Below are 15,809 nucleotides of genomic sequence, written 5' to 3'. Positions count from 1 at the left end.
TCATGCTGGCTTAGGTGTCGCCCAGTTAAACAAGGCCCCCACCCTGTTGTTTTAGCCAAGGAACCAGGACAAACAACAAAAAGTCAGCTACTAGAACAAATCCTAAAACTTACAACTCAACATCATCAGAGTTCAAGATCAGTTTATCAACATAAGAAGCCTGAATGGCAAAGAAATGGAGCTAGCTGAGGAGGAATTGGATAAGTACCAGATCGACATAATAGTGGTGACTGAAACAAAAAAAAGACAAAAACTGGCGAGATCTTTCTGAGCAATAAATATAAAATGTTATATTCAGGCAATGACAATCAAGGAAAAGAAGAAGTAGCCTTAGCATTCAACACTAAATACGAGGCCAATCTTCTTGAATGGCAGGCAGTCTCAAGTAGTGATGTCAGCAAATATCAGAATGAGAAACTGGACAATGAGACTTATTTGTGCCTATGGTCCCACAGAAGGTTCTACTAAGGCAGAAGTGGAAGAATTTTTTGAGGCTTTAGCAACTGACACAATGAAAAAGGAAAAGTTGGTCCTTGTTGGGGATCTAAATAGCAGAGTAGTCAATGATTGTCAGACATACAAAAATATTTTGGGAAAATTTGGAGAAAAGAGCAAACATCTGTTTGGATTTCTGCTCAGGACATGGACTGGTTATTATTAACACCTTGTTCCAACATAAAAATGTGCACAAATTCACATGGAGAGAAGAGGCAAGGAATAAGAAAAGTCTCATTGACAATGTCATTGTTGATAGTGATGTTTTTCTCCCTGGTGCAGGATACCAGAGTGTACAGAGGATTTGAAATTGGAAGTGATCACTATTTAGTCTTGAGCAGGATAAAATTCAATTTCATATTGAAAAGAATAACATGTAAGAAAGTATTAAAGCGAATAAAAGTTGAGCAGCACTCAGATGTAAACTGTAGACTAAAACACACAAATATTAATCAAAAAGAAATGAAAGAGTTTGAGAGCAGGAAACAAACTTTGGAGATTCAGTGGCAAGACCTGAAGAAAACCCTGATTGATTCAGCCAGAGAGGCATGTGTTAAGGATGTGTGCAATCAGAAAATCAGAACTCCATGGTGGACACAGGAAGTTAAAGAGGCAGTGAAGGAAAAGAAGAAAGCATATCAAAAGTTCCTGGCAAATAAGTCAGCTTGTGCTTTTAGAGAATACAGACACATTGCAGAAATTGCAGTAAGAAAGCTAAATACTGTAAACTGCCTAAACAAAAGTCATGAGAGAACTTTGGCATGAATATAGAAAATAAATATCAAGAAGATGGCAAAATATTCTGGAGGTTGTTGAAGAAGCTTAGGAATGGAGGAAAGAGTGCTGTATAAGGAGTTAGAGATGAGAAAGGTGACATGAAAACAGAAGAAAAAGATATCCTTGAAGTATGGAGTAATTATTTTGAAAAACTGCTAAATGAAACGAGCAGTGATGACAGCACAGTGGTAAAAAACACTGACCAGGCATGCAGGCAGGAATACATATCCATACTTGAAGTAAAAAAGCCAGCAGGGTACATGATATTCGACTAGAAATGCTCACGTATGGAGGTATAAAAGTCGTACAGTGGCAGCACTGCATAGTTCAGAAGGCCTGAACAGAGGGATGAATTCCAGATGATTGGAGTAGAGCTCTCATAGTACCCAAATATAAAAAAGGAAATAAAACTGAATGCGAGAATTACAGAGGCATTTCATTACTGAGTGCTCCTGGTAAGATATATGCTAGTATACTTGAGAAGTAGTCGAGAAGGATTGTGGAAGAGAAGCTTGGTGAAGAACAAGCTGGATTCAGGCCAAATAGAGGGTGTCAGGATCAGATTTTCACTTTAGGACAAATAGTTGAGAAATCATTGGAATATAACAAAGATCAGTATTTAAGTTTTGTAGATATGGAAAAGGCATATGACAAGAAGCTATTCAAAACATTATATACAGTGTCAGTGGGGCATTATATCGAGCAATACTTAATCTTTATTTGAGTTGTAAGTCAGCAGTTAGAATTGAAGTACAGGAAAATGGTTTAATGTTAAATCTGGTATCAAACAAGGATATACATTATCCCCTCTCTTATTCATTATCTATATGGATCACATTATGAAGGAACCCTGACTAAATTGAATAACTTGTAATAAATATTGTATGAAGGTCAACATTAAAAAGACAATGAAAATAGGAAGAAACATTGAAAATATCAACTGCATCGTTAATGGAAAACTTATAGAACAATTAAAACATTTCAGCTACTTATGCACGATTATTATTGAAGATGGTAAGTTAAATATGGAAATAGACAAGAGAATCAACAAAGCTGGTATGGTAGGAAGTCAACTGAATAAATTTATATGGAATAAGAGAGAAATTAGTCAAAATACTAAATTAGCTGTATACAAGACAGTGTTGAAACCAATTTTAACTAATGGATCTGAGAGCTAGGTTAGAAGTGAAACACTTGACCAAAGACTAGAAACCCCAGATAGGAGTCCTGAGAAAGATTAGAAGCATGAACAGATGGCATCAATGGCAATATCATATCAAATACGAGGATATTAGCAAAGAACTTGATGTTGTCAGCATCCATGAATGTATTAGCAGAGCTAATCTCAGGTGGTATGGTCAATTAAACAGAATGGGAGAAGAAAGATTAGCAAAACAAGTGTTTTTGACAAGTTGGCAGGAAAAAGACACAGAAGAAGACCAAGATATAGGTGGATTGATACAGTAAAAAGTTCCTTAGAAGACAGAAATATAAGACCTGATAATATTGGAGTCTTGACATTTAACAGACTGATTTTGAGGAAAATTGTAGATAGGAAGTTAGTAATGATGTAAATTTTTCATGTAGTACTATCATATCCTGTACACCCCTTGAGGGTACATATCAGAAATTTGATGATGACTTCTTGGTTCTCATGCAAATTGTCTGTTCAAAACACAAATTAAAATGACTTCATTTATAAAGATTGCAAATATCAATTTTTAATAAGATATGGACAGATAGATGGACAAAATTGGTGTTTAAGCATTTTTTGAAATGCAACTAAATAAGTTAGATGTAAATATTGAAGTGATGTTTTGCCAATAACCTGTATGGTTCAGTCTGAATTTTATTAATATGAGTAATTACAGCAGGACTTATTGTATCAATGAACACTCTCCCACAGTCAGCTTCATTGCCATATAAATTAAGAAATAAGATACTATATCTATCAAGATTAGCAGAAAGGAGAGAGACCTATCTTCAAAATATCTGGGATGTAAGACTGTGTTTTTCTATTTCCTTGGCATAAAAAATGTAGTGAACACAGACTAAAACTTGTATAAAAATTATTAAAAAAAAAAACACTAAATAACAAATGAAGAGTTGATAACTGGAAACAGAAAAATAACCTCATCATGCGAGTCGCCTGTTCTGGCATCGCCATCATCGTTGAATCTCTTAAGAGGACATCCTGGTTTCCTTTTCCCTAATGGTTTGTAATTTAAGGCTTGTTTTGGAAATCTTTCTGCTTTCCTTCTTTCAATGTGTTCTGTCCATTTATATTTTTTCTATTGTTGATTCCTGTTTTAATTCTTTCATCATTTCTTCATAAAAGAATATGATGAAATATAAAATGATGAAGATCACATGAATGAAAAAATTCCTTTGCTATGTGAATGCCTTTATAAACTATACAGAAAGGAAATAACATCTAATTATTATTTTTAATAAAAACAAAACTTGTGCATTCTAAACATGATGAAATTTAAGTAAAGGAATTTCATCATGCTAAGAATTCAGATATACTCTCCATAATTTTGTCGGCCTGGTTGGTCAAGTGGTTAGCGTATTTGCTCTCCAGCCAAAAGGCTGTGGGTTCAAATTCCGCTGTAGGCATAGACGTGTGTGATCATCTGTGAAAATACTAGTGATAGTGGTGGGCAGTAGATGGCATTGGTGTAGATCATGATGGTAGTTGCGGTTTGCTATAGTTGGTGGACTGAGTGGTGGAGACCGCGAGTTGCTGAGTGGGTGCCTTTCCTCAATGAGTCTTTGGACTCCTTGTAGGTACCACGTAATAATAATTTTCACTTTCTGATCTAGTGGCTCTACACAAAGACAGTCATATTATCATATGAAAATAAAATATTCCATATTTAAGATGTTTATGTGAGTTTTTTAATTATTTATTTTATAGTTACAGTATTTATTGTATGTATAATATAGTATATATTATTATATTGGCTTAACGTCAAAGAGATACGTTTTTGTTTTTGACGTCCTTCTTAACATTACATATTTGATAGGAAGGATAAATAATATATAAAATTTAATTTAGATAACAAAATAACAATAATACAATCTTCCTTATATATATGAAAATAAGACTTTTATTAACTTAGTATTCAATTTACTAATGTTGTCAATGTGAAGGGTGTGCTTGTTACTCTTGACAAGATTAGCAATGTTGGGTTCAAAATTAGTAAGTTTCAGCCTTAAATCACCACATAATTCTATATCTAGCTTATTTCTTTGTTTTGTTAAAATGGAATTAACATGGCAGAAACCAGCTTCAACTATGTACGAGCTTGGAAATAAGAAAGTTTCGGATATTTTTCTACAACATTTATATTCGTCCAAAAGTAACTTAAAGTTCTATTTTTAAGACCAACTGACAATTCAATAAGTTCATCTTGTAAGTTACATTTGATATTTTCAATATCTGCAGAAAATGGCGTGATAACCCAATCTGAAATGTGCATGTTTTCAAAATCTGCAAAGTGCAATTTAAAATCATCGCTCAAATTTTGAAGATGTTTCATGTATATTTCTAAGTCTTCATATTTTACTTCCAATTGCTGTAGATTCGTAAAGTACTGAAAATATTTTCATAATAATGATAATTTAAATAAGGCTAATTTAGCTTGGAAGCCTAAAAGAATCGTCTGAGCTTGAATAATTAATAGTGACATTTTTACCTTGTAAACGGATCTGTACGTCATTAAATTTTGAAAATAAGTCTGGTAAGTAGAAAATATGATTCTTATTTCTCTTCAGTTCATCACTAAAAAATGATTCACTCTTAAGTGCGTTGTCATTCAGGATGGAGGTAATCCAAGTTAACAGAATTAAATATTATCCATACAATGATGTCTTATATTTTTCTATCAACCCCTAACAATGTTATATTGACCCCTGGGGTCGATATTGACAACTTTGGCGGCCACTGAACTAGAGGAACATTTTCTAAGCCTTTATTCAAACAGTTCTAAAGTTAGTCAATCTCTGGCATGGGTAAGTGGGTTTTTCCTCTCTCGGAAACTCTGTCCCATAAAATCTACACTATTTCAGAAAATAACACCGTGTTGGGAATCAGGAGATTGGCTATGAGTAGAAATTGAACTCCCCACTCACGCTTCAAAAAGTTAGAGTAGCCTCACCTATTCCCTAAGGGAACGAACGGCATTAGCCAATTTTTTTTCCCTAAAAACATATCATTCTCATTGTCAAGTTATTTAATCACGGGTGGCTGCCAACAAATTCATTAGAGAGTTTCTATTTCCACAGAGTTGAAAATAAAACTTCTGGATCAAAAATCCTTAATTAGAACACCAGTGTTCTCTTATAAAAAATCACCAAAACAGTTGCTAGTTATCTCTACATAAGTCAATCATCTTCACTTTCCAATCTTCCTTATCTCCTTTAAAGTTCAGAACCTTATTTTTCTATCTATATGAAAGATTGTTTTTTTGTAATAATTAAAAATTCAACCTGCAGTAACTTAATCCCCCCCCCTCCCCTTCCAAATATCCACTTTTGAGTTCCAAAAAAATATCCCTTTCTCTCACAGCAATATTATATTTCAGTCATGAAGTGATAAAAATAAGCTGCCATTATTCTTGCACACTTGAAGCATGTGAGAAAATATCTAAGTTTTTCATATCATATATGTATTTAAATTAAATTGCAGTCATCATTTCCATTCATTTAGTTCAATATTAAACTTACATGTATATACACACATGTAAGAATCGATTATTTAAAAAATTAATTTTTACTTTTCTTATAATATAATTTCAACAAATAAACCAATAATTATAAACATAAAAATTAAAACTGGCACAATCTAATTAAATAATCATGTGAGTGCATTGTGAAAAGTGTGATACTCCACATTGAGTACTACGTACTTTACTTTCATGAATAATTTATATAAACTCACCCTTCATTATGAACAATGAACACAAACTGAGTTGTGATGAGATGTGTTATGGTGTACATTTTAAACCACCTTAAAGGAAAGCATATTTCTGTATAATTACACGCAATATATAGTGAGAATTAAAGAATGTATTACTTTGTTTTGTAAACATAACATTTAGTTTTTTTAACATCGCTTATAACAATATAAATATATTTATATAAAGTTGTAAAAAAAAATATATTGCTGTAATGCAATATATTATATTTATATACTATACTGCATTACATCAGTGTGTTGCTGTAATGCATTTTTCATTCTTAAACCACAATGAAATATAAACTTCATTATGGTATAAGAATGAAATTTGTGAATAGCATCTCAAAAAACTTGGAACAAGCTCCCAAAATATTATAGTTATCAATACAGTAAATTGAGAGAGAAAAGATAATTCAGAAAAATTACATTAATGTTAGGTATTAACTACAAGAATAATGAAATAAGAAAAAAGCTTTTTAATTAAAAGCTTAAAACTGTAATGGCTATACACAATGATTCTTCTTGGAGTATGCTGCTTTCTTTGGTTTTTAATAACAAAAAATATTTTTTATTATAACATTTTAAATACAATGTAATATACAGTATTATATATTTCTACAGAAAAAACAAACAATATATTTAAAAATGTTATTTACATTGTAAAAAAAGTTCTAATTTCTGTATAGAAAATACAGAATTATTCTATAGGTCACATAATGAACTTTTTACTCAAAAATAAAGCTAAGTACTATTAAAGACAAGTTGCATGTGCACACATGCACAAAAACATTCAAGTCAACGAAAATCTTTTCAAGTTACAAAAGACGAACAAAAGATTACAGGATTTTTATACACCTCTTTAAATTGGTAAGCATAAAACAGAACTATTTAAAAACCATTACACTGAAATTAAGATAAAATATTATTTATGAATGTACTTACTTAATTCTAGCTTCTTTATACATTAGAACAGATGTCAGAGGAGTAATTTCAACATAAGAAATCTAATATTGTGATTTCATCAACAAAAATTATTTAAAAACAAAGTAGAAAAATTTCCCTTCCCAAAGTTTATTCAAAAGCAGCATTTCTGGATTCACTCCAAGAAGGAATAATTTACATAAATTCATAGCATTTTAATTACATTTCCCCTCGTTTCCTTTATAACACCTTTTCCCTGTTTAAATCTATAATCTATCCTGCTTTGGACGCTTTGCTTGTCTTAAATGGATGGTTAAGTTCCTGCTCAAGATAAATAATGTTCACGCAATAATATCAAGTTATTTCATTTGTTATTTTAAAAACTGTCTCAAACACAGTAGATGGACTTGATGAATGAAGGGCAGATGGCTGAAGAGGGGAATTCTGCTGCTTAGAATGAAAAAATTGGCAAGTAGACCCTGTTTGGTTTTCTACATCTAACCATAGGCTTTTTTTGTTTTTACACTGCAAATAGTTAAAATCTCTTAAAGAAGAAAAATATTCACAAGATTTCATACTGTTCAGTGTTCTTTTTCTCAGTACTTCCATCACCTGATCCAAGAAATTCCTCAAGGCGATCCATATCAGATGAACTATCTAATTCACCACCATCTTTATGGTGCTTCTTTTTCTTTTTTTTCTTTTTTTCTTTGTTATCTCCTTTATCTAATTCTTTACCTTTTTCCTTATGCCTATGTTTATGTGACTTCCTGTGATTTTTTTCTTCTTCCTGCTAGAAGATTTTCATATATACATTTTTTTTTTCATTCATGCATTTTTAGTATATACCTAATTAAATTTAAGATAAAGTGATTCATACTTCATATTTTAATATTAAAATGTTTGAGATCATTTCACCTAAATATACATAACATTTTAATATCTCTTTCTGTTCAACAAATAACAGTTTACTGTTCATGAAATTTCTGGAAATTTAGTACCATCACAATTCAAAAAAATTATTAAATAAAGTAACCTGCAATAAAATAAAACAGGGATAGAAAATATCCAGGAGTAATATAGTCATGTGTGTATTTCAATACTTGAGCTATAAAATATCAGTAATCTGAAATGTGGTAAAGATGATAAAGAAAGCTTGGATACATTATGGATATTCAAATTATATTCTTGAATATAATGATACAGATTTTTAATTCATGAAAAAAATCATGAAAATATAACAAGGATCAATATTAAAATTTTGCAGATCTGAGAAATTAATATGATAAGGTACTGATGGAAAAGTTTTCAAAATAGTTAAAATTATCTTCATAATAAAATTTAAGGAATAACTACATCAGAAAAGAATGAACTAAACAACAGGTTAAATCAATGGAAATTGTTTTCCACTTGATTATGATACAAATTATATTTGGTTTAATCCTTTATCCAAGTGTAAGCAAACAAAGTTTTCGCCTGAAGTAATTTCAGAACTGGGGCAACTCATAAACAACTTCCATCAACTATCTCTAATCCAGAGAATTTTAATAATAAGGTGTGGCAACTCGTATATGGAAATATGACTTCTGCATTACTTCCACCTTGGTATCACCACCTCTGGGTCTAGCTCCCACTGATGAGACCTCAATAAAAGTCGAAACCAGTCTAGGTAGTGAGCCTACCCTTAATGCATAGCATTATACATGTCTGCAAGGAGATGTGCTTTGCATTATGGGATACTAAGGCAAGTGATGCGAAATCATACCATCTTTGCCACAAGTTTCCCAGCCCTGAAATTACTGCAGGTGCAAACTTTGTTTACTTACATTTGTGGAAGGCCTAAGATTTAAAGTCTCCCAAATCTTGACGTCCAACACAACCATCTCTTTGTACTGAAGTTATTCCATTAAATTGTATTATGAGTGTAAACTAACACCAAGCCTAAATACAAGTTTACAATTAAATTATATAGTGGTGTGAATGAAGCATAATATAGAGCGATACATGTTTGAAGTAAGTGGCTAGACCTGAAACAGAGTCCAGAAAGATTTTTGTTGTTGGTGTTGTTAAATCAGCATAATATACACCATCTCAACTGTTATTTATAATCCATGGATTACATCTTTAAAGATAGAAAACGGTAGTAAGGATTTTGGGATGACTTCCCATTTTACATCATCCATAGGATGTAAAATGGGAAGGCAATGGTAATGTAGATAATATAGGTAATGTTGCACTTCAGAGATGAAAAGATTATATACTTTATTTCATATTGATAGTAATGGATTACAGGAAACTGACAAGGTTAGGGATCTGGGGGTAATGGTGGACAGAGATTTGAAGTTCAGAGGACAGTGTACAAAAGTTGGAAAAATGGCTCAAAAAATTACTTGGATGGTGAAAAACACATTGACAAGTAAAGATACAGGTTATTACCCTCTTTACACGACTATGATTAAGCATATCTTGACTATCTTGGCTGTAAGAAATATGACCACATTGCCACCAATCGGTGAGAGTGATCATAGGGTCTTGACTTGGGAGGTGGCTAAAGGTGTAGAATTTTCAATTAAGGCAGGGTACATGTGGAATTATCGGGCTGGAAAGTATGACAAGCTTAGGACTTTGATTGGTTCAGTGCCATGGCATGTACAACTGCAAGGACTAGAAGTCGATAGTGCATGGGAGGTAGTTAAGAAGTGTTTGCATGAAGCAATAGCTGACTGTATACCTAGAGTCCGAATAATAAATCAAGGGGTTAAATGGATGAATAACACCATTAAGCTTGAGCTGCAAAAAAAGAAACAACTATGGAGGGAATTTAAGGAGAAAGGTGACCGGCAGGCACACGAACGGTATAAAGCACAGGCCAGAAGGGTGACGAGTGTGGTAAGAAAAGCAAAAAAAAGATTACGAAAGAACATTGGCCATGCAGGATAAAGAGAATCCTAAACAGTTTTTTAGATATGTAGCAAGTAAAAGGAAAAATGTACATGGCAGAATGATTTTAAAGAATGCCGATGGTAGGGAGGTAACTGAATCAGTTGATATAGTTGAGTTACTGAGTGAGCACTTTGCAAGAATATGTCATCCAGGCGGTGACATTGCAGAACTGAATGTACCAGTAGATTATACGGGAATTGCGGTGAATGAAGTGGAGGTGAGTAGTCTATTGCATAACCTCAATGTCAATACATCTGTGGGATTGGATGGTATACCAGATCGTGTTGTACGAGAAGCAGCTAAAGAATTGTCAGTACCCTTGACCATTTTGTTTAATTTGAGTCTCGGGTCTGGGTTAGTCCCGAGGGGGTGGAAAGAGGGGAAAATAGTTCCACTGCATAAAGGTGGTTCCAAGACTGCTGTTGTAAATTACTGACCGATTAGCATATCAAGAATCATTGTCAGGGTCTTAGAGAAATTAGTCAAGAAAAGAATACAGGATTGGATAGATGAAAATGGGATATTGTATGGGGGACAACATGGTTTTGTGAACGGTAGATCATGCCTCAGTAACTTGCTCACGTTTTATAACACAGTGACGGCTGAACTGGATAGGAGTAATGGGTTTACAGTAATACTACTTGACTTTGCCAAGGCTTTTGATAGGATACCACATAGAACCCTAATCAGTAAACTGGAGCAGATGGGGATAGATATAGGGTTAGTGAGATGGATAGGAGGGTGGTTGAAGGAGAGATACCAAAGAGTGGTTTATTCAGGAGTGGAGTCTAAAAGACGGCTTGTGACTAGTGGAGTGCTTTTCAATTTGTTCATCAATGATATAGGAAAGGATTTGAGAGGAAGTGTTCACTTGTTTGCTGATGATGCAAAGTTGGGTAGAGCAATTATGAGTGCACAGGATGTCAAAATTTTGCAGGATGATTTGGAGGACTGGGCTAGGGAAAACGGATGTCAATTTAATGTGCCAAAGTGTAAGGTTATGCACTTTGGGGTGAAAAGAATAGCAGCAGTATATCGCATTGGTGGAACCGTACTCCAGGAGATTGATGAGGCCAGGGATTTGGGAGTGTTGGTGGATAGGGAATTGAAGTTTAGGGGGCACAATGCAAAAGTGACTAAAACAGCTCACCAAATCACTTGGCTTCTGAAAAATACTTTACCATGCAGAGACAAACAAGTTGTTGTTCCTCTGTATCGAGCCTTGATAAGACCCCATCTCGACTACTGTGCCCAGTTATGGGCACTAGGGTTTCTTCGTGATGGGGGAGGAAGTGGAGAGGATCTAGAGATGAGTGACCAAGATGATAGCAGGTCTGTGGAATGAACCTTACGAGAATAGGTTGAAGATTTGTGGGTTGCAGAAATTGGTCGATAGGCGAAGGAGGGGTGATATGATTGAGACATTCAAATTACTGAAGGGTTTCTATAAGATTGATCCAGAAGATATTTTTGAAAATATGACTGGTGGTGGGAGGACTAGGGGCCATGCATGGAAGCTGGGCAAGAGCGTGGTTGACAAGGGTGTTAGAGCTAGGTTTTTTACTTGGAGAGTAGTTAATGAGTGGAATAAGCTTCCAGAGTCTGTTGTGCGTGCTACGACTGTGAATGAGTTCAAGGTAAGGTATGATAGATACTGTGTGAATGTTGAATAGTTGTTCTTGACATGATGTTAGGGCCTCCCTCGATGAGTCTGTCGACTCCATGGAATTGCCCAGAAAACAATAATAATAATACTATTGTTCCCAGATTTGGTCATCTGGGTTTCTTGGGATCAGGAGGTGATGAGTGACCAAGCCAGTGATAAGTCTGTTGGTTCCCTATGAAAATAGATTGAAGGTGTGTATGTTGCAAAGTTTAGTTAATAAGCATAAAAGAGTGGACATGATAAAAATGTATAAGTTATTATAAGGGTTTTATACAATTCACACAAAAGAAATTTTTCAATATATGATGAGTAGGGAGAAAACAAGGGGGGGGGGTCACTTCTGGAAGTTGTGCAACAGTGTGGTTAGTAAGGGTGAGTGAATGGATTGCCAGAGGTACTTGTGAGTGTCCAGACAGTGAATGAGTTTAAGGATAAATATGATGGGTATTGTGCGAATAATGGTTAGTGTAGGTTTTCCTGTAATGAGTCTTAACTCCATGGAGATATCCCATATAATAATGGTCATTTTGTGAGAAGTAGGTTCCTGCCAATCACTGAGGAGAATCAAGATTCAACGTGATGCTGATTGCAATAGAACTAAAGAGACCTTGCATCTGGTGTAATCCAAATATAGCAATGAGATCTTTTCAGTTCACTTATGAGATTCTTAAAACACTTTTACTGAACAGAAAGTTTTAAAACATCCTGTTGGTGAATCTTACCATATAACATAAATGCCTGAAAAGGAAATGTACTGTGCATTATGGGATAAAGAGTAACTTTTTGATGTGAAGTATACAACAGCTACAAGTTGCTCAAGTGATTAAGCTATTTCATGAGCAAATTGTTAGATTGCACCTGTATAAGAACAATATTTCTTGTCAAGTATCAATATAACTAACTTGGTGTGACCAAGGCCATACGAGAGACAGGAGTGTTGGATTTAGTGGTAATATAACACCTTAGAAGGTGACCAAAGGAATGCAATAACCGAGGACATGATTATGTGGGTTTCACATGAAGATGCTCAAGAAGGTGACACTCAGAAATTAGATTTCATGCATGTTGTGGCATGAAAAATTTAGAAAAAAGGACAGCAACTGTGCTTGGATGATACTTCATTATTATTTGAAAGTGAAAATATCAGACTCCATTCTTGTGTTAGGATAAATGCAAGTTGTCAAAAGGTTTCAGACTGACAACCAGATGATAATACTGTAGTTTCTCATGATATAGGACTCTAATATCATCAGATCTTATATTTCAGTCTTTAAGACACTCATTACTGCATCACTCTACCTAGATCTGGGTCATTCTCTGGATTTTTTTTCCTGCCATTCTGAAAAAAAAACTTACTTTGTTAACTATACTATTAAAATACCTCTCACATTCTGTTATACAGCAATCCCTCGATTAGTGTGCCTAATGCGTTCTTTAAAACAGGAGCATTAATTGAAAACACACTAATCAAATATAATAACACAGGAAAATGTATAATTCGTTCCTCAAATTTCTTTTCTGAACCTTAATTTTTTTATAAAAGAATTAAGGTATGTCTCAGAGCCTAGTTAAAGAGAAACCATGAAGCTGAAAGACAATAAAACATATTCAGAATATAAATTTTATTATTCTACTTCTTAATAAAGAATTGAGCTAATGTAGTTTGGTGGGCATTTTTGTTTCTTTTTTTTCATACAACCAACGGTATGGCCCTATTGCTTCTTCTACTCTAGTGCAAATTTTACTGCTTTTCTCTTCATCAGGGTCAGCCTCTAAGCATTGCTGCTTAAAACCTTCGATTGTACGAAAAATATTTTCAAATTGTTTCTGTGAAATCTCTTTTAGCTGACTATCAGTGGTTAAATTTTCTTCATATTCTTCGGGATCATCCCGCTGTGCATCTAAATTTAGCAGGTCAGAATCACTCGATACTTCAGAATGAGATTTAATTAACTCTTGGACGTTATCATTGAAGGGGAGAAAGAAATGAAGGACGTACAAATTGATCACCAACACGCGGAATCACGTGCTTTATAGATAAAATTTTCCAACTGTTATACAAGCAAAATAGTTACCACTTTAAAAACTACAATGATCATAAAAGAGAAGTTAGTTTTCTGACATGTAATAATAAACAACTCATCCAAGAAGACAGATTGATTACCCTATTATCGGAAAGGATTATTCTTTTTTGTGACATGCGCAGAAGTGTCGAAGGGTCTCGAATCTGTGGGCATACTATAGCAGACGACATAAATTTTGGCAGTAAAAATTTGGAACATAGTGTACATGGAAGTAGTGTAGTATGCCATTAAAAATAACTTTGTAAAATGTTTTAAATTGGTAACTAAATTATTCCATTCTGGCAAGTGATTTTTTAAAATAGTTAGCCAATAAAAATGTATAGATAGAAAATTTTTAAAATCTGTAACATTTATTTTTAAGATGTATATAAGTGCACTAATCGAATTTTAGAGGCGCACTAATTGAATTTGGGTATCGAAAAAAATGATGCACTAATCGGGGGATTACTGTATATGTTAATGACCATATCACTTGAGATGAACTCTGCTCACACATTCCCAAATGCAAACAATGTCAAGTTCCTTCATAATATCCTCATACTTAATATGATTATGCAATTAATGCCATTTGTTCACTTTCGTAATCTTTTTCAGAACTCTCATATCTGTGATCCCCAGTCTCTGATTAAGTGATCTCTAACCTAGCTCTGAAATCAATAAATTAAATTGGCATGCACACTGCCTTGTGTACAGCTGGTTTCATGTTTTGCCTAATTTCTCTCTTATTCCACATAAATTTATTCAGTTGATTTCCTACCATACTTGTACATAAGTATAGGTATATTAAGGTTTACACTTAATGGTTTGCACCATAGGAAGATGAGGAGTGGAGATATATTGGATCAGAAGTTCTGCTTGATTTTTTAAAATTCGCTATAGGATACACAGTACGGCAGGTGTGATCTTTAAGTGACATCATACAGAGCATGGTAAAATTAAATAGATTTCACGTAGCATTCATAGTTTGGTTTCATTAGATCTTGTGTTTAGTAGAAATAGCATGCGAAAGAAGTCCCAAGTTTTCTCCAAGATATTTATTAATATCATTGTGTTTTTTGACTTTCATATATATTATAAAATATTAATATCGTTTCAAACAAATCACTGTGGTGCTTAAGGTTCAAAGCTGTATAACTGAAAGGAGACCTCCACATAGCGATCACATCGAGTGATTTCTCCAGCATGGAGAGATTACATCGAGTGAGTGGTATCAGTGGAACTAGTTGTAGATCCAGAAATGAGCTGTTGTGTTTGTATACCAATGCTAGAAGTATAAGAAACAAGGTGGATGAAATGGTTGCACTAATTGTGTCTGTTCACCCAAAGATTGTCGAAATAAGTGAGACATGGTAAGATGAGGACGACAGTCTGATAGGAATAGAGATGGAAGGGTATGATATGTTTCGTGAGGATAGAAGGGGTAAAAAGGGAGGGGGAGCGCTATTGATGATAGAGAAAGAGTTATGTCCATACAAGGTAGAGATGCGAGAGGGAAATAGGACCAGTGGTTTTGAGGCAGTATGGTGTGAGATAGAGGTGAATAGAATCAAATACTTGGTAGGATGTTGTTATAGACCTGGTAATGTGGATGGTGATGATAGAGAAATGTATAGTCAAATAAGCCAAGCAAATAAGAAAAGGGTGATCATTATGGGTGATTTTAATTATGGCAATATAGACTGGAAGTAAAGAAAATGAGTTTCTTGAATTTTTGAGGGATAACTACCTCAGACAGTATGTAACAGAGGGCACACGAGGATTAAGGGTCTTGGATTTGGTCATCTCATCAGAGGATGTAATTATAAATGAGGTGTCAAATCATCCACCAATTGGTGAAAGTGACCATGAGGTTATTACCTGGGTGGTTGCCAGCAGTGCAAGGACCCCTGTGAGAAAAGGGTATATGTGGAACTACAAGGGGGATGATTATGAAGAGCTCAGGAGACAGACTGCGGGTGTA

General features: G+C 34.1%; 1 protein-coding gene across 3 annotated transcripts in view; it reads right to left on the bottom strand.

The window, feature by feature from the left end:
- Positions 1 to 6,648: 6,648 nt before the first annotated feature.
- Positions 6,649 to 15,809, bottom strand: part of LOC150103873 (rab-like protein 6) — a 330,329-nt gene continuing 321,168 nt past the window's right edge. The window contains exon 17 of one of the 3 annotated variants that reach the window (XM_090396585.1): positions 6,649 to 7,949. In XM_090396585.1, the coding sequence (XP_090252711.1) occupies positions 7,719 to 7,949 (231 nt within the window). In that variant the 3' untranslated portion in view covers positions 6,649 to 7,718. The remainder of the gene's footprint in view (positions 7,950 to 15,809) is intronic. The other 2 variants (XM_090396584.1, XM_090396583.1) reach the window with 2 other exon arrangements.

This window comes from Typopeltis vanoorti, chromosome 8, assembly GCF_054136105.1.
Source record: "Typopeltis vanoorti isolate ZY-2024b chromosome 8, IOZ_Tvanoo_1.0, whole genome shotgun sequence".
In the NCBI taxonomy this organism is placed as follows: domain Eukaryota; kingdom Metazoa; phylum Arthropoda; class Arachnida; order Uropygi; family Thelyphonidae; genus Typopeltis; species Typopeltis vanoorti.
This window is presented reverse-complemented; position numbering and strand designations above follow the sequence as displayed.